This window comes from Plecotus auritus, assembly GCF_963455305.1.
Source record: "Plecotus auritus genome assembly, chromosome: 3".
NCBI classification, from domain to species: Eukaryota; Metazoa; Chordata; class Mammalia; order Chiroptera; family Vespertilionidae; genus Plecotus; species Plecotus auritus.
The window spans coordinates 22460451-22485546 of NC_137772.1; the positions used below are offsets into that span (position 1 = coordinate 22460451).

General features: G+C 40.1%; 1 protein-coding gene and 1 long non-coding RNA gene across 10 annotated transcripts in view; one reads left to right on the top strand and one right to left on the bottom strand.

Moving 5' to 3' along the window:
* Nucleotides 1–272: 272 nt before the first annotated feature.
* On the bottom strand, nucleotides 273–23344 carry LOC308243970. Its single transcript, XR_013960120.1, has 5 exons — nucleotides 22951–23344; nucleotides 6062–6154; nucleotides 4405–4491; nucleotides 1469–1744; nucleotides 273–616 (listed from the first exon to the last, which is right to left on the bottom strand). It is a non-coding gene; the product is annotated as an uncharacterized lncRNA (long non-coding RNA).
* The window catches only part of UNC5D (unc-5 netrin receptor D), a 629157-nt gene continuing 626309 nt past the window's right edge, over nucleotides 22249–25096 (top strand). For all 9 annotated transcript variants that reach the window (XM_080659992.1, XM_080659990.1, XM_080659987.1 and 6 more), the window contains exon 1: nucleotides 22249–22650. In XM_080659992.1, the coding sequence (XP_080516118.1) occupies nucleotides 22548–22650 (103 nt within the window). In that variant the 5' untranslated portion in view covers nucleotides 22249–22547. The remainder of the gene's footprint in view (nucleotides 22651–25096) is intronic.

Genomic DNA, 25096 nt, shown 5'->3' on the forward strand with positions numbered 1-25096 from the left:
AGAGGAAGACTGACGGAGTGCTCCACAGACACAGTAAACATTCCATATATCACTCACTTTGCACAAATCTTAGATTATTTGTACTCTTTGTTTATGGAATTGGGACCCAAATAAGGTATATACATTGTGACTGATTAACATGTCTATTAAGTGTCTTCTAATTTGTGATTCATCCTCTATCTATTTTTTGCATTTTTCTTATATAGAATCTAGTCATATTTTCCTATGGAAGCTACCACAGACTGTGTTGTGAAGTTTATCTCCACAATTCTAACATGCACCGTGTTCTTTATTTTAAGTACATTGCTAATTATCATATTCAAGTTGGAGTTTTTCCTGACTAGTTTATACATAGTGGTATGTTCTGATAGATGGTACATAATTTCCAGGCTTCCCTCTCATTATGACAGTAATCAAAAGTGAAAGTCGCTATTTAGATGCAGTAACTCATTAAAGGTTACAGAAAGGTAATGTTTCAATTCTATCATTGCTTTTTCAGTCATTAGTGTTAATCCTTCTGTAAAGAGAAATTTCTTCATCAGCTATTTAGCTGCCGAGAGTCCATTTTCATTCCCTCCCGTTTCCACTTCCTCTCACTCATAAAGTGCTTCTGTTGCTGTTTTTAAAAAAAAATGAAGAGATTTTGGTCATATAGGAGTTTCAGACAAAAAAATTTAACCTTTTATAGAAGAAAACATTGTCACAAAAATCAGAGAAGAAGCATGACCATTTTGAGCATTACCTCTGATGTTTATACTGTTGAAAACAACTAGAAAAACAGTCTTTTAATTTCTAGGCAAAATCTTTGTGGGGACTTCTTGATGGTGCAAGATATACAGTGGTCCCTTCTATCCATGTAGAAAGGTTTCAAAGGCCCTACTGGATGCCTGAAACAATGTACAGTACCAAACCCCCTATATACTATGTATTTTCCTTTATGTACACACCATGATAAAGTTTAATTTATAAATTAGAAACAGTAAGAGATTAACAATAACTAATAATGTAGAAAAATTATAACATATTAAAATAACAGTTATGTTAACTATAACTGTTTCTCTCTCAATCAAAATACCTTCTTGCCCTAACCGGTTTGGCTCAGTGGATAGAGTGTTGGCCTGTGGACCAAAGGGTCCCAGGTTCGATTCTGGTCAAGGGCATATACCTCAAGCAGGCTCCTGCCCCATCTGGGCCCTGGTTAGGGTGCTTGCAGGAGGTAACCAATCAATATGTTTCTCTCATATTGATGTTTCTCTCTGTCTTTACCTCTCTCTTCCATTCTCTCTAAAATCAATGGAAAAATATCCTCAGGTGAGAATTAAAAAAATAAATAAATACATATATATTAGAGGCCCGATGCACAAAATTCGTGCAAGGGGCTTGGCCCTCGCAGCCCCGGCTTCGTCCGGAAGGTCCTCCAGTCTAATTAGCACATTACACTTTTATTATCATGCTTTACTGTACTCACCTTTCACTTGAAGAAAGCACTTTATGGCTTCTCTCTGGCATATCTGATTTGGCAGCATAACCACTCTTGCACTTTGGGGCCATTATTAAGCAAAATAAGGGTTACTTGAACACAAGCACTGTGAGACCAGGACAATCATCTGATAACCAAGACAGCTGCGAAGTCACTCACAACCATGTAAGGTACAGAGCCTGAAGATGCTGGATAAAGTATGAGTCATGTCCCAGGTGGGAGGAAGCAGGAAGGTGAAGATTGTATAAAGCATCCCAGAATGGCCTGCAATTTAAAAATATGAATTCTTTATTTTTAGAAGTTTTCATTTAATATTTTTGGACCATCGTTGATCGAGGTTAACTGAAACAGCAGGAAGCAAAGCTGCTGATAAATGGGGGGACTCCTGTATGCTCATGAATGTGATTTTCTTTTAATAGGCACTTGATCTGATATTTTTAGCAGCACAGCAGGTGCACATTTATCCTCCTATTCTAAACTGTATTGTAAATTCATTTGAAATACTTTCTGAAGAGATGGACTATGTTGATTCCCCTTTCAGCTAGTTGTAGTGACTCACAGAATCAGTCTTTCTCCCTTTCTGCTGATACTAACCATGTCTGACTCAGCTGCAAAATCAGTTGATTCATCAAGCCAAACTCCACCATCAGAGATGATCTATAATTGCTACAAGAAGTTCTTGTTCATCTTATAATGCGTCTTTGGAGCACCTAACCCCAGCTTCTATGCTTATTGCGTCATAAGGTTTTGACTCTTATAATCAATTATTTTAACAGTATTATTTATTCAGATAAGGATCTTGATCTTATGCTTAATCTGGCTTATTAAATAAACTTCAAGTTACTAACTCCTCAATTCTTCAAGATTTTACTAATGAAACCATGCCTCTTGGGTGTTAGGGTGTCAAATTATGTCTGGTTTAACTCTTTGCCTTTTATTTGGTTGTTTGGGAAGCACAAAAAAGTGTGAGATTAGTGTTTAAAAGTTGAGTTGCCCAGTGTTCGTGGCAGTCGAATTCCATCTACCTCCCTTACACAATGGAGCAAGTATAGCTGTCACTGTATTTGAGGTTCTTCAACATGACACCACTCAGACATGTGGGAACATTTTTTCTATGAGAACAACCTGAACCAAAGCTTTAACAAGGAAATGTTAACTGAATTTGAAAAGGGCCCAGTCACTCACTAGAACGCAGGCTGAGAAAACCCTCACAATAGTCAAAAGGCAGATCTTTTTAGCAGCAATACTACCATTCAACTCTCCATTGCCCATGAATCATTTGTCATTTTGACAAGTTTTGCACCAGCAATTGTGACTGTTCACCAGAGAGTCATACACACGGATGAATTATTTTGTCAGAGCTTTGCTCTCATGTCTTATTTGGATCATAATGAAATCGTGGAGGGAAATACATCCAAAATATCAATTGGAACCAAGGCAGGAAGGCAGTGCTAAAAAATGGTTTGGATCAATGTGGACATTTTTATAACCTTCATTTACTGTGAGGTCTGAACTCAAGGTATTAGAATAAGGCAAAGCTTGTCCCTTCCTTCATGTCTAATATATGAGAAGATAAGAGTCTAGATATAATTTTCTTCTCTCTCCCTCCTCCTCCTCCTCCTCCTTCTTCTTCTTCTCTCTCTCTCTCTTTCTCTCATGTGTATAAGAATACATGTCATATATATATATATATATATATATATATATGCACATATATATAATTGATATATCTATATATCAATTGGCTATGATTGGCTATGAGAATGCCATGTTAAACATAAGGCATATATATATATATATGATTCTCATAGCCAATCAGTAGACTTACATTTTTAGTAGACTTACATTTTTATTAGATTTTTGTAACTGAGCACCTTGGAATGCTTTGAATCATTTAATTACATACTGGTAATTAAATAACTATATTCAGGGAGAAAAAAAATGCCACCAAACAGATGTTGTATACTCAAGGAATGTCATCTTTGTTCTACAGATAAAAACAACTGTATTAGTTTACAGTAAATTTATGATTAGCACAATATTTCCCATGTTGTGTCTGTGCTTTCCCTCTGACTATACGTACTCTATGCCAGGAGTGTTTCTCTATTTCAATTCTAAAAGCCTCTCCCCAGTTGTCAGTAAAGTATCACCTGCTTCCCATGTCCATAGCCTGGTAAGTGAAGACTCAGAGTGAGCAGGTCATTTTCACAACCACCACCCAGCCTTCCTTCCCCCTGTTTTATGATCTGCAGTTCACACTTCTAAACAAATAGAATCCTCCTACAACAATATTCATGCACAATACAACTGATTTGATTCATTTTTACCAAGTGGCTTTGCTCTGACATTTTTTTTCAGTATTTGAAAGTCTGCCTTGTTTATATTTATTTTTCTGAGTACACATTATTTTTGTCATGGTTATCATGAAAACCCTTAGATGACAGGAACACTGCCTGCCTTGTGTTTAAAAAAACAACACTAATTGATTAACTTTTCAAACATATTTTTCTATAATGCAGTAATAGCAATGCTGGCTGTGGCCAAGTTAAGTACTGTGACAGAATACTTAAGGATTGTACAATAGATGTGCTTTAAGTTATGAGTTAATAAACACATTGACCCAACACAACAAGAACACATAAGTAGTCTATTTTTGACATATAATTAAGCACAATACAATTGTATTAAATATCACTTAGGTACAAACCTAATTGTGTTTTAGTGTTGATGGATTTAATTGATGTAGGTATATTTTAATAGAGAGTAATAAGTGTGCTTTAGACTGTATAAAAAGAATCTCCACTCCTACTTAAGCATTTTGTTAACAAGTTAGAAAATATTCTACCCTATGATTTTATCACAAAGAACGAACATGTATTTTAGACCAGCCATTAAAAGAAAAATTTAGAAGGAAAATAGTTTACCTGTGGCTGATGGCATTTGGAATATCTTCAAAATCATTTCATACACACATTATTTGGTAGTGTCATGACACCAGAATATTTTGATGACTCAAACAACAGCAAAAAAAAAAAAAAAAAGAAAGAAAGAAAGAAAAAGAAAAGAAAATATGTGAATCAAAGGATTTGACAATGTGTATTTTTATATTTTCCAAAATATCCAGTGGATATGATCATTCTAATGACCAGCTCAGATTACATAGTGAAAAGACCCTAGATTGAAGAAGGATAACCTATGATGTTAGGATAATGTGTTACAAGTTTCTCTGAAGGTCCTTCCTCATCTTCAGTTCTATGCCTTCAAAACAGCCACTGTCTACAGATCGGGGCTTACTAATCAGAACTCTCCAACATACTCACTACACACCACAATCTCACAGAAACAGGTAGGATTATGTATTTAGTAATTTCTATTATTCAGTGTAATAAGGGAGCATTTTTGTTCATCCATTTTACGTGGGCTTGGGATTACAATGCAGTCAAATGATTTCAGCTCAAACCCCTGAGAACAAGTTCTTGAAGCCAACACGATGAGACAAGATTTTAATTCTTCAGCAGTGACAAGAATAAAGTGCAGATCATCCTGGTAGTCATGTTTGAAATTGAATGCAAACTTCTTATTGTCCAATATGGCAAAATTGTTATTTTTATTAAGTGCTAATTAGTAAACAGTTAATGAAAATACTTATAAATAACATGGTTTGTATAAAGCTAAGTCAGATTTTAGTTTCCATATCCTCAATTCATTGGTTTTAAAGTTGTGTCAATATCCAGAAATTTCTCTAATATAAATTTTTATGATAATAATAATTTTTAAAATAAGCATTATCACATTTGCACAAACAACAAGGCCATCTCATGATCACATAGAAAAAGAGATGACTTACTTATAAAGAATAACTCTATGGCAATGGAATCAAGGTCTTGTTTTATGTTCAATAGAATGACCATAAGTCCAAGGGCTGGGGTAATGTACCCAATAGGACAGCCCCAAACTAAAAAAAAATTGGCACTAGAATAATGTTATTTACATCAAGAGAAATAAAATACCATTTTGAAAATAAGTTTCAATCAAAATATAAATTATGTCAGACATATTCTTTATTTTGCTTATGTGGATTGACATTCACAGTTTAAGATTCTTGCAGTGTTGAATTTACCAGTGAACTTTTGTTATGGTATATGTAAATATCCACATTTTTTTAAATACTGAAATAATTTGCCACATCACAGCAAGAAACAACTCTTTGCTTTGTCAGGAAAGATGTAGTTGCTTCTTAGGGTTTGTGAGGTACACACTACTTGCTATATTAAATATTTTAAAACTAAAAAAGATGTTACTTAATGTATTAACCCATAGAAAATAAATTTATTGAAAGTGACAGTTTAAAAGAGGAGAATATATCTACTACTCAAATTCATAGGTTTTGAGAGCTGGAGTTTAATAAATGGTCTTATACTATTTGATATAATATCCTATTATTAACCTTTGAGAATTGCAGAGCATTGTACATATTATAAAATACCAACTGAAATTATTTTCACTAGATGAAAAGCAAGAATTCATTGTATATGCTGAGACCAGAAAGTACGATTGTACTTGAAAGTTAAAAATATTTACCTGCCAAATAGTTTGTAGGATAGAGGAGACCAGAGAGAGACTGTGGGCAAAATCATGCAGTGAAGTCATGAGATCTCAGACTGGTTGGGTTGTCTGTGAATATAAGAATAAAGGAGACACCGATAACTATTTGGTCATCTTTCATTGAAAATAAAGACTTTTTTCAAAAAACGTGGGGCTACATCCAAATAAAAAATGTACTTTTCTTCTGTCTTTGGCTTTGGTAACAAGGTAAATTCTAGTCTCATAAAATGAGTTAGGTTATATTCCCTCCTCTTCAATTTTTGGAGTATTGGGAAATACAGTTTTTTATTTAAATTCTTTTTTGTCTGATACTAGTATAGTCCCTACTCTCTCTTGTTTACTACTTATATGAAATTTCTTTATCCATTCTTGCACTTTTAACCTATGTGTGTCCTTAGATATGAGTCTCTTGTAAACAACATGTAGATTTTAATCCATTTGCCTTTAAACAAATTATAGATGGGTACTTATATTTTGACTTTGTGTTATTTATTTTTTGCATGTCTTATAGCTCTATTTTTTTGTAATTTTTTTTCTATTTTCTATTTATCTTTAGCATTCATTTGCCTCTGTAGTGAGTCAGTTTATCCTATTTTCATTTAATATTTTTAACATAGTTACCTTTTCCTTGAAAAACTTTATGAACTGCTTTAAAAGCTTTCTCTGCTAAATCCAGCCTTTTGGCTCATTCAGTTGGTTTGTAGTGACTGCCTTATTTCCTGAGTATAGATAACATTTTCAAGTCTCTTTGCATGGCTCAACATTTTTGTTAAAAAATAGACATCTGAAATAGCATATTGTAGCAACATCCCAGGTTCTGTTCTTTTGTTTTTGTTTTTTCTTTAATTTGTTTTACTTTTAATATCTTGCCTAGTCTTAAGCTCTAGAATCTGCCTCCCACTTAATGTGAGTGATATTTCTGCTTAAATTTTAATATTTCCATTTTATTTTTTTAATCTGGTTCCCTAGGGTTTGCCCTTGTGTCTGCATAGCTTCGTGGTCAGCCAATGATTTAAGAACTTAGATTCAAACACCTGAAGCCCATAAGGCTGCTATCCTATGCAGTTAGATCTCATTGTGGTTTGGGGAGCACATTCAATGTTGAGCCAGTTCCTCCATCTCCCTTGCCTTTTACTCTTGGCTGGATTCTTTCAGGTCTTTTGCTCATGTATGTAGTTTCCCAATCACCATGGTATTTACAGAGAATTCACCTCAGCACTTCTAGGGCCTTCATCTTTCCAAAATCTCGCGTTAATTTCTGCCTAACTGTATGTTCCCCCCAACTGGGACTTCAGTCTTCGGGTAGCACAGTCCCAGCTGTTTCTGCCATTTCCTACTGGGTTTGCCATTTAAAACAGTCAAAGCTACACAATGACCCCCTGCCCAAAACTGAGTTTCCCACTCTGGCAGCAAAACTGCTGGGATTTTTGGCCAGGTCTATGCTGTGAAAGCTATAGTTCTCATTGATCAGGCTGGGAGGGAAGGGTGGGCCATAGACCCCCACTGCTCTTAGCTCTAGGTCTTTTCATTTTGTCTTTCTGATTTGTCTCACATTCCCCCATTAAAATGGCTCTTTTTTTTTTTATCAACTTTTGAATTTGTATTTTGTGGATAGGACTTGTTGACAATGTTTTCATAGTCACAGTGTGTCTTTATCAATTTTTGAAAACTCTGAAATAGTTATTGTATGTATTGTACAGCCCGCCGAAGTAAGATAGATATAACAATATCTCTATGGGTTGTGTTATTTTGTTTTTTAATTCTATTTTCATAAATTTTGCCCTGCATGCCTCTGTCTTCAGTGGCATTTTGGACAGTTTATATCAACCACAAACACTTACTGAATAATTCCTTTCTACTAATTGTGTGCAGGATCATATTTATACAGAGGAAAATATGACACACTCCTTGAAATCGAATACCCTGTAAACTTCCTGAGGGAAATAATCTATTCATCCCTTTTTCATATCTGTTTAGTCTTTTTGTATGACATCTTGCCTCTTGCCTTGTCTTCAAGCATTTTATTTCATTAAATATTATAAAAAGGCTTATTTAAATCTTATAAACAAAATTGTAATATCTGAATTTCTCAGTAATGTGATGCTTTAGCTCACTGATTCTGGTTATGCACTCTTATGTAGGCTCTTTTCCTAGTATTTGTCATGTAAATTTTATGCTCATATTTGTCTGGGACAAAAAAATCCCAGTTTTCAAGAGTTTGCTCTCCCAAGAGGATATTTTTTCTCTTTTGCTACATACCCTGGGACACTACCCATCTTGCACAAGTTAATTTCATGGTTTTGCTTTTCTGTAACTACATAGGTAATATATTTTTCACCCTCAAGCCTGTATTCAGGAAGGACTCATTTAAAATTCTTACCCATCAAAACTTTGGAATGCTTACATTGAGCAAAGTAACCTTTGGACTGGATCAAACCAAGACTGTATTCCAAACAAGCATTTGCAAAGCTAACAGGATGACAGACATCCTGACTACCAAGCTGAAAATTAAAGACATTCTTTAAGAATTTGCATCACCATATATAGATAACAAATAATTTTGGTTTATTTGTACCTATAGACATTCCTTCCTTGACTTTTTAACATCAATAAAAATTCCTTTCTTCAATACATTCCCCTTCTCTTTCTCATAAAAACTCCTTGCCTTCACCCCCTAATTGCAACACCATTTGGGTTTCTCCCAGAGTCAGTATTTCTCAAATACCTATTCTTTTGGATCTCACATGCTTGTTGCCTCTCACTTTGACCCTTTATTTTTAGGCTAACAGAGTGATAGCCTTCTAGTTCATTAACGGTTTTAATAAGAATGACATGTATTTTGCTTTATATCTTTGGATCTGGGTTTGGAATAGTCAATCATAAGATTTTTATACTCATTACTAGAGGCCTGGTGCACGAAATTCGTGCACGGGGGTGGGAGGTGTCCCTCAGCCCAGCCTGCACCCTCTTCAATCTGGGACCCCTCGAGGGATGTCCGACTGCCCTAAGTGGACTCCTCACAATCCAGGACTGCTGGCTCCCAACTGCTCACCTGCCTGCCTTCCTGATTGCCCCTAACTGCTTCTTCCTGCCAGCCTGATCATCTCCAAACAACTCCTCTGCCAGCCTGATTGATGCCTAACTGCTCCCCTGCCAGCCTGTTTGCCCCCAACTGCCCTCCCCTGCAGGCTTGATCACCCCCAACTGCCCTCCCCTGCTGGCCATCTTGTGGTGGCCATCTTGTGTCCACATGGGGGCAGGATCTTTGACCACATGGGGGCAGCCATCTTGTGTGTTGGAGTGATGGTCAATCTGCATATTACTCTTTTATTAGATAGGATAGAGGCCTGGTGCATGGGTGGGGGCCAGCTGGTTTGCCCTGAAGGGTGTCCCAGATCAGGATGGGGGTTCCCTTGGGGCAAGGGGTAGCCTGGGCGAGGGGCCTATGATGGTTTGCAGGCCGGCCACGCCCTCTGGCGACCCAAGCGGAGGCCCTGGTATCTGGGATTTATTTATCTTCTATAACTGAAACTTTGTAGCCTTGAGCGGAGCCAAGCCTCCTGCTTGCTCTGTGGCCACAGCCATTTTTGTTGGGATTTATTTATCTTCTATAATTGAAACTTTGTAACCTTGAGCAGAGGAGGCCAAGGCAGGCCAGGGTGTGCGGAAAGCTTGGCTTCCTCCATTGCCGGGGGGCAACTCAAGCCTCCTGCTCTCTCCAGCTCTGTGGCTGCCACCATTTTTGTTGGGATTTATTTATCTTCTATAATTGAAACTTTGTAGCCTTGAGTGGAGGCCTGGGCCCGCCAGGGTGTGTGGAAAGTTGGGCTTCCTCCACTGCTGGGGAAAGCCAAGCCTCCTGCTCGCTCTGTGGCCGCAACCATCTTGGTTGGGGTTAATTTGCATACTCACTCCAGATTGACTGGTGGACGTGGCTTGTGGGTGTAGCAGAGTGATGGTTAATTTGCATATTACTCTTTTACTAGATAGGATAGTTTAATCATTGTTAGTCAATATACATATGAAAAATGTAACAAATGTAACAAATACCTTTTTAGCACCTATTGAGATGACTGCCAGGTTTCAAGTATTCAAGGACTAAATTATTCTGGTTGAATAAGGGGCAGCTATTATCACTGCCAGGGGAGAAGTCCCACTCCACCAGGAGCTGCTGGCCCCAGTGGTCAGCTCACTCCATTTGAGGTTTCAGGAAAGACACAAATCACACAGATATTAGATGAAACAAAACTTACTCCCAAACAGAAGAGAGAGCAATAGTAGGTGTAGGACCCCCACTGCCAGCAGGACTCCTCTGAAAACTCATGCATAGGCTTCTCCTCTTGCAAGCAGTGTTCTGACCCCTCCCCTGTGGAGTCTGACAGACAGAAAGCTGGAGGCATACTTGACAGCCATATGAAGCACACCTTTAAGCAGAAAAAGAAGCACACAGCAAGGCCAGAACAGGGAAAGACACTCCCAAACAGGGCACTATGCCTAGCACAGGCTGGAGGCCTTCCTGTCTCTCTGAAAGGAAATATTCCAGGCCCACGGCCACTCTTATGCGGCTATGCGGGGGTCAAAAGATGGCACACAGGAAAAGAAATGTGCAGCCTTTTCCAACAAAGTTCTAGGACTGAACCTCTTACCCCTACCCAAAATCCCAACTTGGTCATATTTACACATACACACACACACACACACATGCATACAAATACAAATGTATATGTATTTTATATACTAGTATTTGTAATATATATTTTATATGTATTATATACACACATATACATTCATTTTAATTTAGAGCTTTGTAATTATATATGCATATCAAAATTATTTGAAGTGTGCTTTTCTGTTTCTAGTACATATTGTACATTAAAATGTCTGAATTATGCTAGCTTTATAATTAGAAAATAATTTTTTCTTACATTTTCTTTGTTGAATTTTGAATTTAAAAATAAGTAATGCTCATTTTATCTAGTGGAATAATATAAAGATACATAAAATAAAGATAGTAATCTCTTCCCACTCTCAAACTTTTCACACTTTATTTCCACATTTTTCTGTTTATAAAAATATACAAACACATTATATATTTACTTTTTTTGTTGTTGTTTAGGTGGTTTGCTGGTTTTATTGAAATGAGATTTTTCCTGCTCATGACTTACTTTCCTAAAATAATGATATTGAATGTATTAGATATGCATAGATTTATCACATATTTTTTGGTAGCTCATAATATTTCATAATGTGGCTGGACTGCAATTTATTCAATTTTTCCTCTATTAGATGAATATTCACATAAGATTTATACAGATTTTATTTTTGTTTTGTTTTTATTTGCCCCTACAAAAATAAACATCATTGTATATATAAATTATATACAAGTATTTTTAAGTTTACAAGATAATTTTATCAAATTGTGATTATAACATATTTTTTGAGTAATTTCCCAAAGGGTATTAGTAATTCTATCTTCCATGAGTAAAATACGAGTGAACATTTCTTGTTCATATTATAACCATTTCAGTATTACATCTTATAATATTACTAGAGGCCCGGTGCACAGATTCGTGCACCAATGAGGTCCCTCAGCCTGGCCTGTGGGAATCAGGCCAAAACCGGCTCAATCCCCCAAGGAGTCAGGGATTGTGAGATGGCAGTTCACGGGTGACGCACCCCGGAATGGAACTCCTTCCTCTCTGGCTCCAGGTGCGTCACCCTAGAACTGCAGCTGCCAAGTCACCACAGCTCAGCAGCTCCTGTGTTGAGCACCTGCCCTCTGGTGGTCAGTGTGCATCATAGCTACCAGTCAGACGGTCGGATGGTTGGACGGTCACTTAGGCTTTTATATATATATATAGATAAGATATATAGGTAATATTATGGGGAAAGATAGTATTACATCATAGATTTCATTGGCATTTCTCAGATTGCTAATGAGATTGATCACTTCTTCATGTGTTTATTGGATTTCCTTTTCTGGATAATTGCTTTTTATTTGAAAATAATATTATTAAATTACTTTTACTTATCGATATATAAAAGCATATTATTTTTAAAAATAGTAACTAATTTTTGCCATATAAATTGCAAAAATATTCCCCATTTTGCTGTTTGTTTTTGATGCTATGCAGTTATGATATTTTGACATAATTTTTCTTAAATAGTTTTGTTGAAGTGTAACATATATATATAGAAAATGAACATATCAGAAATGTATAATGTAATGATTTTTTAAAATATATTTTTATTGATTTTAGATAGGAAGGGAGAGGGATAGGGAGATAGAAACATCAATTATGAGAGAGAATCACTGATTGGCTGCCTCCTGCACACCCCCCACTGGGGATCAAGCCCGCAACCCAGACATGTGCCCTTGGCTGGAATTGAACCTGGGACCATTCAGTCTGCAGGCCGACGCTCTATCCACTGAGCAAAACTGGCTAGGGCTAATGTAATGATTTCGTATTACTGTCAAGAAGCATCATCTGCATCTAGAAATAGGACAGTCTTAGCTGGTTTGGCTCAGTGGATAAAGCATCAGCCTGTGGACTAAAGGGTCCCAGGTTTGATTCTGGTCAAAGGCACATGCCTGAGCTATGGGCTTGATCCCCAGTGTGGGGTGTACAGGAGAAAGTTGATCAATGATTCTCTCTCATCATAGATGTTTCCATCTTTCTCTCCTCTCTGAAATCAATAAAAATCTATAATAATAAAAGCGTAATATGCTAATTAGACCAGACAGCCTTCCCGATGAAGCTGTGGATGAGAGGGAAGCACGGATTCTGGGTGCCTGCCAGAGGCCGGAGGGAAGCCCGGGTCCCAGGTGCTGGAGGGAAGCTGATGCTGGCAGCCAAGGGAAGGAAGGCCTACTCTTACATGAATTTTGTGCATCGGGCTCTAGTATATTAATAAAAAAGAAATAGGACAATACCAGCAGCCAAAATATTCTCTTATTGCCCTAATATTTTATTATGCCTTCCTTTATCCCTCACTTTTAACACTATGTATTAGTTATGCCCACTACTAAAATTTATATATGTACATATATTTTAAACACATTATGATTTTATTGTTGGATATAATGAATTTTTGTTTTACAAAAACGTCATTTTGTATCGCCTTTCTTCTCTATTTTCATATTTTTGCTTTCACATGGTATCATTTTCCTTCTGCCTGAATAACTCCCTGTACTACTATTAATGTGTATCTGCTGATGATAAATTCCTTCATGTTTTATTTGTATATAAATGTGTACTTATTTACCTTCATTTTGAAGGGTATTTTCACTGAATACAGAATTTACGTTAGCATTTCTTTCAATCTTTTGATTATACTCTTCCACTGCCTTACTACTTCTATCATTTTGTAAGCAATTATTATTCTTGCTACTCTGCCATTCCTTTGTTTTTACTGCTTCCATTAAAAAAAAAATGTTATTTTTCCCCCAACAGTTTTACTTGAAATGTCTTGGTGTGGCTTTCTTTTGATGGCTGCTTCATATTTTTAGCAGTTTTTTGAATCTTTGTCTTAATGAATTCCATTGATTATAAAATATTCAGATGTTATCTCTTCAAATATTGCACCTGCTCTTTCTCCTTTCTTTTCCTCTGATACTGAAATCCCAAATTAGACCTTTTCAAAATATGTCTTTTGCTCTTTTCTCCATTTATTTTTTTCTTTGTTTCTCAATATTACATTCTAGATATTTCCTTCTGATATCTTCTTCATATAATCAATTAACTCTTCATCTGCATCTATTATAATGTCACCCATCCAATAATTGTCTAATTTTAATTTCTGTATTCTTTAGATCTAGAATTTTCAATAGATTATTTTGACTTTTCCCAGTGAAAAGGCTGTGCCTTTGGAATTCTTACTTCCCTAACACCAGTCTTAGTGAGATGCATTTTTTGAGGCACTCCTCTTGAGTTAGATAATTTCATCCCAGTCTCTTCCTTAAGCTATGCAGTTGGCTCTGATGTCCCGTCTAGCATGGAACCATTTATTACACTGCATCATTCAGACTTCCATCTACCACTGCCTGCTTTCAAGAGCCAGAGCCCAGAAATTCCCTGGAGTTAGCCTCACTTACCACTCAGCAATTCTGTTCTGTTGATGATCCATACAAATATTTATCTTGGTTTTGAACCAGACTATGTGACTTCACTTTTCTTTCTGATATGCTGCCTTTCATTCAGAGTTGAAAAGGATTAAGGTGTACAATTACTATACCATCTTGAACAGAAGACATCTCTTTTTCTTCAGAGTGTTAAAGAATACCTTGAAATATTTCAATTTTATTGTTTCATACACACATGCGCACACGCGCGCGCGCACACACACACACACACACACACACACACACACACTCTGGGTGGATGTGCCAGTTCATTCATACACACACACACACACACACACACACACACACATGTATGTCCTTTATTCATATATACACAAACCATTCATATACATGTATACATATACATATGTGTGTGTTTGTGTATAATTTGCTTTCTCTTCTCAGCAGATAAGTATATTGTCATGTTCTCAGTAGTTTGATTGCAGGAGAATCAAAGGAGTTCTAGCTTTATTTTGTTTGAATTATTTGTTACCAAAGTACTGATAATGATCTTGGCCTTCTAGTAATCTCCAAAATCTATTCTAGAACTATAATGTCTGTCTCAAGGGAAGTTAGTACTTGAATTGGGATGAAGTCATCCTTATACCTGACAAGATGAGTAGAATATGTGTTTAAATTAAATTGCAAATGGTACTCTCTTAAATTTTATTTTCAGTAAAATACTACTTAATGTGTAAAGCAGATCTTTTTCCCTTCAAAATGCATGACAGCCCTTTACTAATGAATGCTTTTAAATCCACTGCCTGAGCTTAAGATATAATAAATTATAAATTCGTAGTTTTTTTTTCTTTTTTTGCTACACATATGGAAGAAAGGATTCAGGTATGGTAGGATTTGGGCCAGGAAAATAAAAATATCAAAGCTTTATTTGAAAATTGGAAACAATTCTGTTTGTTAAGCTAGCATTTTCTCTTTGCACACCAATGGAAATCATTTAACACTTAATGAAGTCCCACTTAAATGAATAAAGGATTGTTTTTCTCCTCCTAGTGACAGGGATTTATCGCAAAAACAAAAAATAAAAAGAAAGAACTTGTATTGCTCATTTCTTTTGTTTTACTTTTCAGAGAACCTGTTCCTTTCTTTCCTTAGTGACTTCTACTTGGCATTCATACAAGTAGCTTGTTATGGTTAAATGTTCTTAGATAAACTCATCTGATTGTATAAGCCACTCCCCAAATGTGTATGCTACCCTTGTGTTTGTCACATTTTGTTCCAGAGGCCAGATACCGCCTCCTTTTGGTTCATGGCAATATGTTCCCTTCTAGTCTCCAACTTGGACATACAGATATTCTCCTGACCGCATCCTTCTATTTCTTAGCCCTTGTTCCGGAGTAAAACAGGCAGCTTTACTGTACAAGGACATCTGATGGCCTTATTCATGTCCATATACTAAAAACTCTGCATCCAACTCTACTGTCCCCCAACCATTCACTCTGGGTAGTTGGCCTGATCTAAAAACCCAAACACCCCTGGATCCTGTGAGAGGAAGGAGGAGTAATGGGGAGGTTGGATAGAAGTTTGTTCCACTGTCACATTTCTGACTCTTAATTCTATTCCTGACCAGAGCCCCTCATGCCTTCCACCTTCTATTTGGAGATGGCTGTGTGGTTTACACGTGTGTTCTAGTAAAGGCTACACAGCGTTCATATGACTTGAAATTACAAATTTACTTTAATTATCTTTGGGCATCTCCTCCCTTGTCTCCTCCAGCAGGCATAGTGTCTACCAGAGTATGTAGAGAGTAACGAATGAATATACAAATGATGTCCTAAGGAGGGTTATGGAAGGAATAAATAGAGACAAAAAAGGGTAGCAAACATTTGCCAAAAATACACACCCCACACAGGTTTGGCAGCATGTTCCATTCGACAGTAAGAGTCATGGTATTTTCTCCCACTATGGAAAGATTCCAAGCTATCCCTGAGCTACCACAATGACCGCAGAGTGCTGGAATGCATAAATGGTCATGTTTCTGATGCTGAATGCCAAGGTCAGGTAACCCAGGCCTTGCATGTTATGCTGTCATCAGATACCACATCTTCTAGGAGTTAACACATCTCTTCTTTTCAAATCGCAGCTTATTATTTTTTAAAGCACTAACACATTAATTTACTGCCAAAGAATTGTGTTTCTTGTTATTATTTTTAAATTCTTTCACTTGTCTGTGTCAGCATCTGCAGCTGAGACTCCAAGACGCCTGGTTCCAGGACGAATTCCCAGGGTGCAACATGGGAAGGGCATGCTTGCAGAGTCAGGAAAAACTTGTTTAGTTAGAGTCTTATCTTGGTGCCCTGCTGCCCTTTTTAAACAAATGTATTGGATTTTCGTACTTTATTGCTGCTTCATAGCACAATGTCTAAAATAGACTTCTCTAATTCTGTGTGAGATAGAGTTTACTTAACAAACGATCCCATATTGCCTTTACAGGCGAGGTTGTTAACCGGGATTATTGTACACAGATAGCACATCACATGGGAAGCACTCACAGCTCCCTGGCTGTTAACATCACTTTCCCCTGCTTCCACCAGGTTCATGAATCATGAGCAGGGCTGTGAGCACACAGTGGTGAATAAAATTTGGCATGCTCTCTGTAAGTCGCATGCATTTTTAAAATGCGCTGCTCTGATTGAACAAGATCTTCCTGGGGGAATGACTGGCATGGAGCATATTCCCAATGGCAATATTGCTTGTAGAATATCTCATTTAATTGTATTGCCAAGTTCATCAATTGAAGTTGCCAGCTGTTGCCCTTTCATCCAGTTGATTTTGGCCTTCCCTATTTATTATCATAATTGTATGATTAACAGAGACAGTGGCGGAGCTAGAAATGGTCATCTGGGTCTTCAGTAGTTATCAGGTTCAGGAAGGAAGAACTCTACAATGTTTGCATCCCATATGTGGGAAGACTGCCTCTCTGACCCATGTCTAGGGAAGGATCTGTGTGCAGCTTTAAAAGGCCCTAAGAAAGATAGAAAGATGGTTACAGTGGTTACAACCAACACTACCTGTTCAGTCCAGAAGGCTAACTAAAAGTGGTGTACAAATGTATTGTGGAACCTTCTCAGCTCTTCTCCTTTAAGTCTTTAATCAATGTTCATAAGCCCATCTCCTCTTTTTTTTTTTTAAAGGGACAGTTGTGTTCTATTCCCAAGAGTCTTGATCACAGTGACTTCTGACACCTTGCTTTCATTCAGATTTTAAATGAGGCACCTCCTTCTCATAAAGGAATCCAGTTGAATTGTTTAGGTTGGTCTAAGAATGTTTCCATACTTTCTGAAAGCTTCCATGAGTAAGGTGTTTTTCTCTCTCTCTCTCTGAGTGTTTCTAGTAATCTAGGTGGGAACTGCAATTTCTTCACTATTTTTCATAAAGAGTTCACTTGCCTCCATAATCTTAATGTGGGCTGAACTCTAAAGAGAAAGGCCACATCTTGGCAGGCATGGCTTCCACCAGCTCTTTGGGTCCTCTCTTTCTTCCCCTTCTCCTAGAACAGTGGTCGGCAAACTCATTAGTCAACAGAGCCAAATATCAACAGTACGATTGAAATTTCTTTTGAGAGCCGAATACCGACTTCTGTGCATGGGCCACGAAGTTTCAATCGCACTGTACATGCATGTGGTATTTTGTGGAAGAGCCACACTCAAGGGGCCAAAGAGCTGCATGTGGCTCGTGAGCCGCAGTTTGCCGACCACTGTCCTAGAACAACAAATCCTTCCCCTTTACTCATGTAAAATATTTCTACCTTCTTTAACTTCTCTTGGAGTTTTACCACTTATACCAAACAGGTAGGATCAATCATGTAAAATAATTTTTGTCAGTCATATATAGAGCTTTTCCTCAGGAATTATAGTAAACTACTTACAAATAATCCTATATAATAAAGAGGTAATACGCAAATTGACCATCAGGCCCTCACAAGATGGCTGTCTATGACCAGGCCAGCAGGGGGGTTAGTGAGGGATGACCAAATGACTGAACAAGCAGGCTGCGTGGGGCTACCAGGCCAGCAAGGCGGGGGGCAGTAAGGGGTGACCAGGCCGGGGGGGGGGGGGGCGGCAGTTAGGGACGATCAGGCTGGCATGCAGAGGCAGTGAGGGGCGATCAGGCCGGTGGGGGGGGCAGTTAGGGGCGACCAAGCAGGCAGGCAGGTGTGCAGTTAGGAGCCAGCAGTCCAGGATTGTGAGAGAGATGGCCGACTGACGGTTTAGGCCCGATCTCCGGGATTGGGCCTAAACCGGCAGTCAGACATCCCCCGAGAGGTCCCAGATTGGAGAGGGTACAGGCTGGGCTGAGAGTACCCCCCTCCCCCATGCACAAATTTCATGCACCGGGCCTCTAGTTTATTATAATTGGAAGGACATATCACTCTATGCCTGATCTCTATGTCTCCTCCTCTAAGTTTGACTTGACTTAAACATTTTCTATTTTTGGAGACTAGCTTGGCTAGAAATTATCAACAAGCAATGGAAAAAGAAGGAAGTCCTGCCATTTGTGACCACATGGCTGGACCTTGAGGGCATTATGTTAAGTGAACTAAGTTAGATAGAGAAAGACGAATGTTATATGATCTTACTTACTAGTATATGTGGAATCTAAAACAAAACAAAACAAAGCAAAATAAAAGAACCAACTTCATAGATACAGAGAACATACTGGTGGTTGTCAGAGGTAGGGTGTGTGTGTGTGTGTGTGTGTATTGTGTGCTGTGTGTGTGTGAGAAATGGGTGAAGGGGGTCAAAAGGTACAAACTTCCAGTTATAAAATAAATAAGTTCTGGAGATGTAATGTACAGCATGGTGGTTACAGTTAATAATATTGTATAATATGTTTGAAAATTGCTAAGAGAGATCTTAAAAGTTGTCATCACATGAAAAAAAATTATAACTTTGTGGTGATAGATGTTAACTAGACTTACTGTGGTGATCATTTTGCAATATACAACTATCAAATCATTATGTTGCACTTCTGAAATTAATATATGTTAATTATATTTGAATAAAAAGAAAACAATGGAAATAGAAACTTTCTATCCCTTTACCTTTATGTATAACATGTTGGAAAATAAATATAGTAAATTCAAATAACAAAGAATTGAGAAAAATACTTCACTAAGTCTATTCATTATATTAAGATTACCCGGTTACAGCTAATACTTATGGGTTGGCTCTAATTCAAAATAACTTCTCACAATGTATTTGTGACATAATTGTCCCAATTCCAGAACAGGTGACTTAATTTCCAACTTTGTTGTATTGAGTATTCAAAATCATAACATACTGGAGTTGAAAATGATGGATCTTAAATATGATTGATATTAAAAGCCATCTAATAAAACACTCTCATTTTAAAAATGAAATATAGGAGATATTGACTTGCCCGAGGCCACAAAACCAGCCCCTGGCAGTGTCAGGGACTAGACCTTTGGGACTAGAATCACATCCTGATTCTACTATTCTAGGCTCTTCTCCTTGGCCAGACACATGACCCTGAGTAGCAATGGATGGGGCTATATCTCTAACGGAAATGAAATACAATTCATACATGTTTCAAAATAGCCAGGATAAGGTTAATACAGGGTGAATAAATATGTGGAACGTAATTGATACATTATGTACATCCAATACATACCATATAACATGGGGTTAGTTCTGAAGATTCAATTTCTTTCAGCCCACTAGCTAAATCAAACTGAGGTGGATGAGGTGGAATGTCTCTGGAAAACCTGATGGAATGGACACTACCTCAGTCTTGATCTTGGGCCTGGAATTGCTCTCAAGCTGGTGTCTCATTCTTGGTGTTCAGCAACTTAGTTATGTGACTCTGAGCAAATCACTTCTATACTCAGCCTGACTTTCTTCACCTGCCAAACAGGGGTCAGAGTGCCTATCTATCTTGAAGAGTTTGATTCTGCTCTAAACAAAATTATATGAAAGACCTAGTCCTTGAGCAGAGTACGCAATCGAAGTTGTTGGTTTCCTTCCTTCTCTCTCATCTGTCTTTGCAATGTTACTTACATTATTAACCTACTATTGTCTCATCTTTTCCTTGATAGTTTTTCAAAATAAAACTGTTTTTACTTTTGTTCCCCTCTGGGGACAGCGGTGATATTTAAATATTATCTTGGAAACATGGTCAGTTACACTTCCTTTTTTCATTTTTGTATGAAAATGCTCATTTGTGATAGAACTGCCACACAGCTTGAAGAATAAGGAAAGTCAGAGGATGAATGACTGTTTTCCAGAAGACAGGTAAAGCATATTTGGTAGATTAATTCTCAATTCACCTTCTCAGAGAAAAAAGGACAAAACCCTCATTTACCAAGATTCTAAAGAGATCTTCAGCAAGTCCCTAGCCAACCCCACATCACTTGGCTTTGAAGCATTCCTTCCCCAGAGCTTGGTTTTCTTTTCTTTTCTTTTTTTATTGTCTAAAGTTTTACATATGTCTCCTTTTTCTCCCATTGCCCCTCCTCCCCCAGCCATTCCCACCCGGGCAAGCCCCCACCGCCCCAGTGTCTGTGTCCATAGGTTATACTAATATGCATGCATACAAGTCCTTTGGTTGCTCTCTAGCCAGAGCTTGGTTTTCTTGACCAGGTCCCAAACCTTTCATTGAGCTGCAAGAAGACTAGAGAAAACAGTAGCTCTTTCCCCTGATATTCAAACGTCTGGTGGAGCTCAGGAGAGGAAGGGCAAGCCTGTTGATCAGGGTATCAATCTTCCTGCCTATCATCCTCTTTTTCTCTGGAAGAAAGTGAGTTAGTGCAATTACCTTACCCAGAACAATTACCTTGTTTTAAGCTGTTTATTCTCCAGAGAAAGGTGTTTTTGGAAACAAATAGCACGTTGCAAGAAAGGTGGGTTTTTAAAAAGTACTTGTATCAATACTGAGTGTGGGCAGTGGGGAACTGTTGGGAAGGCTGTCTGTCCCTCTTTCAGACTAAGACTGCATTTCCTATTGGGGTCCACCAGGCAAAAGGGGACACATACGCTGACCAGCTGAGTTATGATACCCTTTTGGAGGCTGGATATTGTGAGAGAGAATTTGGTGCTCTGACCTTGGAGCTTTGGACTCATTGTCAACTCCTCAGGTGTGTTCTTTGCTCTGAAAAGTGTGTCCTACCCCAATCACTCTTAAATTACTCTTCTGCAGAGGGGAGAATAAGAATCAACCATGAAGTACTTTCAAAAGCAGTTAAATAAAGATTTGACAGTCTATTAAAAACAACTCACACTTTTAAGAAAAGTCTGTCCTCTAGGAAGGGCCCAGCGAGACTTCCTTTCCCTGAGACCTAGGGTAATGGCAATTCCCGGAGCCTAGATTTCAGCAAACACAACAGGAGCCATCAGAAGGGACGGAGCTTTCTGAAAATTTGGGGGATCCAGGAGTGATTAGGATCACAGACAAGGGAACTGGGGGTGTGGTAAAAATGAATATGGATCACATACCCTTTAAAGCACCCATGATTGTAATTTCCCCAAACCTCTCCTGAGTGTCATGGTATATGCACGCATTTAGCATAATTGCAACAATGGCTTTATTCTAGTGTATTTTTCCCAGCTTGGCATTTAAAGTCTTTTTCTTTTCCTTTGAGTTTTTCAGGAGTGATAGCTGATCTGCTTTTAAAAAATTGGAAGGAGAGGCACGACTGTGAAAGGCTCAAAGTTGAACAAAACAGAGTTTCCGGGGAAGCAGCAGATTGTGAGTTCGGCTGCCGAGGCGGCCACATCTTTCGGCGCTGGGATCGCCTCCGAGAGGCCCGCCAGCTTTGCTCACGTCCTGAGGCTTGTGCGGGTCTCCGCGAACCCGAGTCTGGACACGATTCGGGAGCGGGTTTAATTTGCGGAGCGAGGAGAAACCTGGGGGGGCGCGCGGTCGCCGCAGGGCTCACCTGCGCCTCCCGCCCAGCGCGGCCGCCGGCCACCGCCCCTCCCGCCGCCCCGCCCCGGCCCGGCTCATTGGCTGCCGCTCGGAGGGGCGGAGACCGGGAGGCCGCGGGGGTCTCATTAGCGATGCGGACTCGTTTCTGCACTCGGTAGTTCCCGACGCGGCAGCGGCGGGCACGGCCAGCGACTCCGGCAGCGGCCGCGGCGGCAGCGGTCGCCCCGCCGTGGGAGGCCATGGGGGCGCGCTCTTGCTCTGGGTGTGCAGCCAGAGGCGTCTCGGCGCGCCCTGCCCGGCTGCTGTAGGGAGCGGCCGTGGAGCAGTCACTGGCTAAAGACCCCCGGGACCTGCTCGCTCAGCCCCGGGCTCGCCGTGCGACTCCGGGCTCCCGGGCGTGGAAGAGGAACCGTTCTCGGGAACCGGGCGAAGATCATGGGGAGAGCGGCCGCCGCAGGAGAAGGCGCGGGAGGAGCGCGCCGGTGGCTCCCGTGGCTGGGGCTCTGCTTCTGGGCGGCGGGGGCTGCGGCTGCCCGAGGTAAGCGCTGGGCAGAGCGGGCTGTGGGGCTGGGGGCGAGGCGAGAGGGCGCCGGCAAGACCGAGTGGGACCCACACCTACAGAGCTGGCTTCCCAAGTTGAGCCCTGCGCCTCTCGGCGCACCGAGCCCATCTGGGTGGGAATCGGGCGGAGGACCTCAGAGAGGACCACCGCTTCCCACCCCAAGTTTGCGACCAGGAGTAATCCTACAGGTTGCTGTCACGGGTCCCTTACCCTTTACTCTCCTGGCTCGCTCCATTTCCCAAGCCCTCCCCAATTGCTGCAGACTGGAGTACCCACCTCTTTGCCTCCAATCTCGCTGTCCCCCGTTTTCTCCACTTCCTTCCAAAGCGAGATCGCTCCTGGGTGGGCGCCCATCGTGGTGTCCAAGAGTTCCTGGGAAGAGGGGTCTGGTGACGGGAGTCTCAGTGGGGTGGGCTTGGAGACGGCACCTTTTCCCTTCCGGGAGTAGCACCAGGGCTGAAGTCCGCTGAGCTTTACACCCTCGGGCGACACTAGCCCTGGTCTTAGGTAGCACGGGGCTTTCGTTTGAGGAGGCTGCGTGGGTGCGGGAGCTGGGAGAGCTGAGCGCACCACCCGCGTGTAACTGCGCCCTCAGTGCAGGGCGCGGAGAAGCGGTTGGCCCGAGGCCGCTCTCTGGCGCGTCCTCCCTACCGTGTGCCTACCCCAGCTCGGGAGCTCGCGAGCGCGGGGCCCCACGGAGCAGCAGGGAATCGGCTGCCTTTCCCGACTTAAAAACGTAGACCCCGTTTTCCTGGATCCTCTGGACTCCAGCAGAGGGACATTGTATAACTGATTTCGGCTCCACCTTGAGCTAGGACAGGGAGCATGAACTTAGAGACAAATACCGCGGACTTGTTTTGAAGCTGATCAGAGGCATTTTGCACAGAGCTTGAGTATTGTGGCTTTACCTTTGAAACAATCAGGAAGCTTCGACTTCCCGCTCTTCTTTCCCTTTCCCTTCCCCTTTCCCTTTCCCTTTCCCCTTCCCCGGGTAGCATCCATTAGGCTTAGAATATGTCATTGCATTAAATGATGTTCCTAACACTGGTCTGGTGAGAGATGGAGCTGATGTGGCGACCTCCCCTCTGTTCTGCTGGCCATCCTGAACATACTCCAGTGGCCGCGAGACAGAAAGGGGTGGGAAGGATTGAGGACGGTCACAAAAGAACCAACATAATCTCATTTTTATAAAAGATAACGGCTTGTTAAAAGCAGCCGTGCTGTCTGCAATAAGGAATTGTTTTTAAAAGTAGGTTGAGGCTTTCCGTTTTATGATCCTGTTTAGTGACTATTTGCATTGCATTTCCTGAAAGTTTTTTTTTTTGTTTTAATGGAGCAGGCTTTTTAAAAAGCAGGAAAGGTTTACAAAAGCGCCTCAGTGACTGCACACTGAGGGACGGTGAGGAGGCATGGTTCTCTTTTTCTTGCTGGAAGAAGCACAAGCTTCAGCCATTTCATTTACTACTGAGAAGCCTCCTTGCAAAGTCAGCTCCGAGTTGTTTTCAATATACTGTGATGGGGGGAAAGCCGGCCTTTTCTCTTCTAGATGTTGACCTAAATGTATGAGTTACCAATACCTAACAGTGACTGACTCTGTGTCCTGACCCCTTAGACTTTGGTTGGTGGAGCTGTCTTGACGCCAGCCCCAAACAAGAAGTGGGGGCATGCCAGAAGCCTCTTGGCTCCAGTTTTGCTGGCTGTGAAACTAAGGCTAGCACCTCTTGTCTGCAAGCTGTTCTTTAAAGGTCTCCTGGAAAACATACTGTACACTCTGCAGGCTTATTTACAACAAATGTGTTACATAGATCGTAGTAATGTTCGAGACACATGGAGTGGAAGCACTAAATCTGACTAATATTTCCCTTGTAATATTTTACTTTCTGGGGCATGAAGTCCATTACCCTTAGCATCTGTCAGAGATTCTTCAGTCAGCAGGCTGTGAAACCTGTGAAGCCACGTGTACCTGGCTTTGGACAGGTGGGCACAATTGGAGTTCTCAGAACGCAGGGTGTGTTTTAATGCTACTTAAGTTCTCCCAGCCCAGAGGGGTGGCCATTCAGTAAAAGCAAGGGCAGGTGCGCTCTGTGGCCTGCTGGCCCAGGAATCTCACCAGGCTCTTTCTGGTTGGCCCCAGGTTCTTCTTATTTATTCAAGTAACTAGTTTTTTCTTCTGCAAACCTTTTCATGTGGATTTGAACCAAGATAGTCTGCCTTTCCTACTTAACAGGACTTACAGAATTATGGCATTTGCTTCAAGGACGTAAGAATGTTTAACAATTCAGTAGCATTCTCCTTACAATTATTCATCATTTATTTGTTTTCAAGATTGCACCAATGACCTCTTTCCCCCCCTTTTTCCCCTTTCCTTTTCCACACTTAATGTAAAACCCTCTGAAGCTCAGAGGGGGATTTCTGATGATAG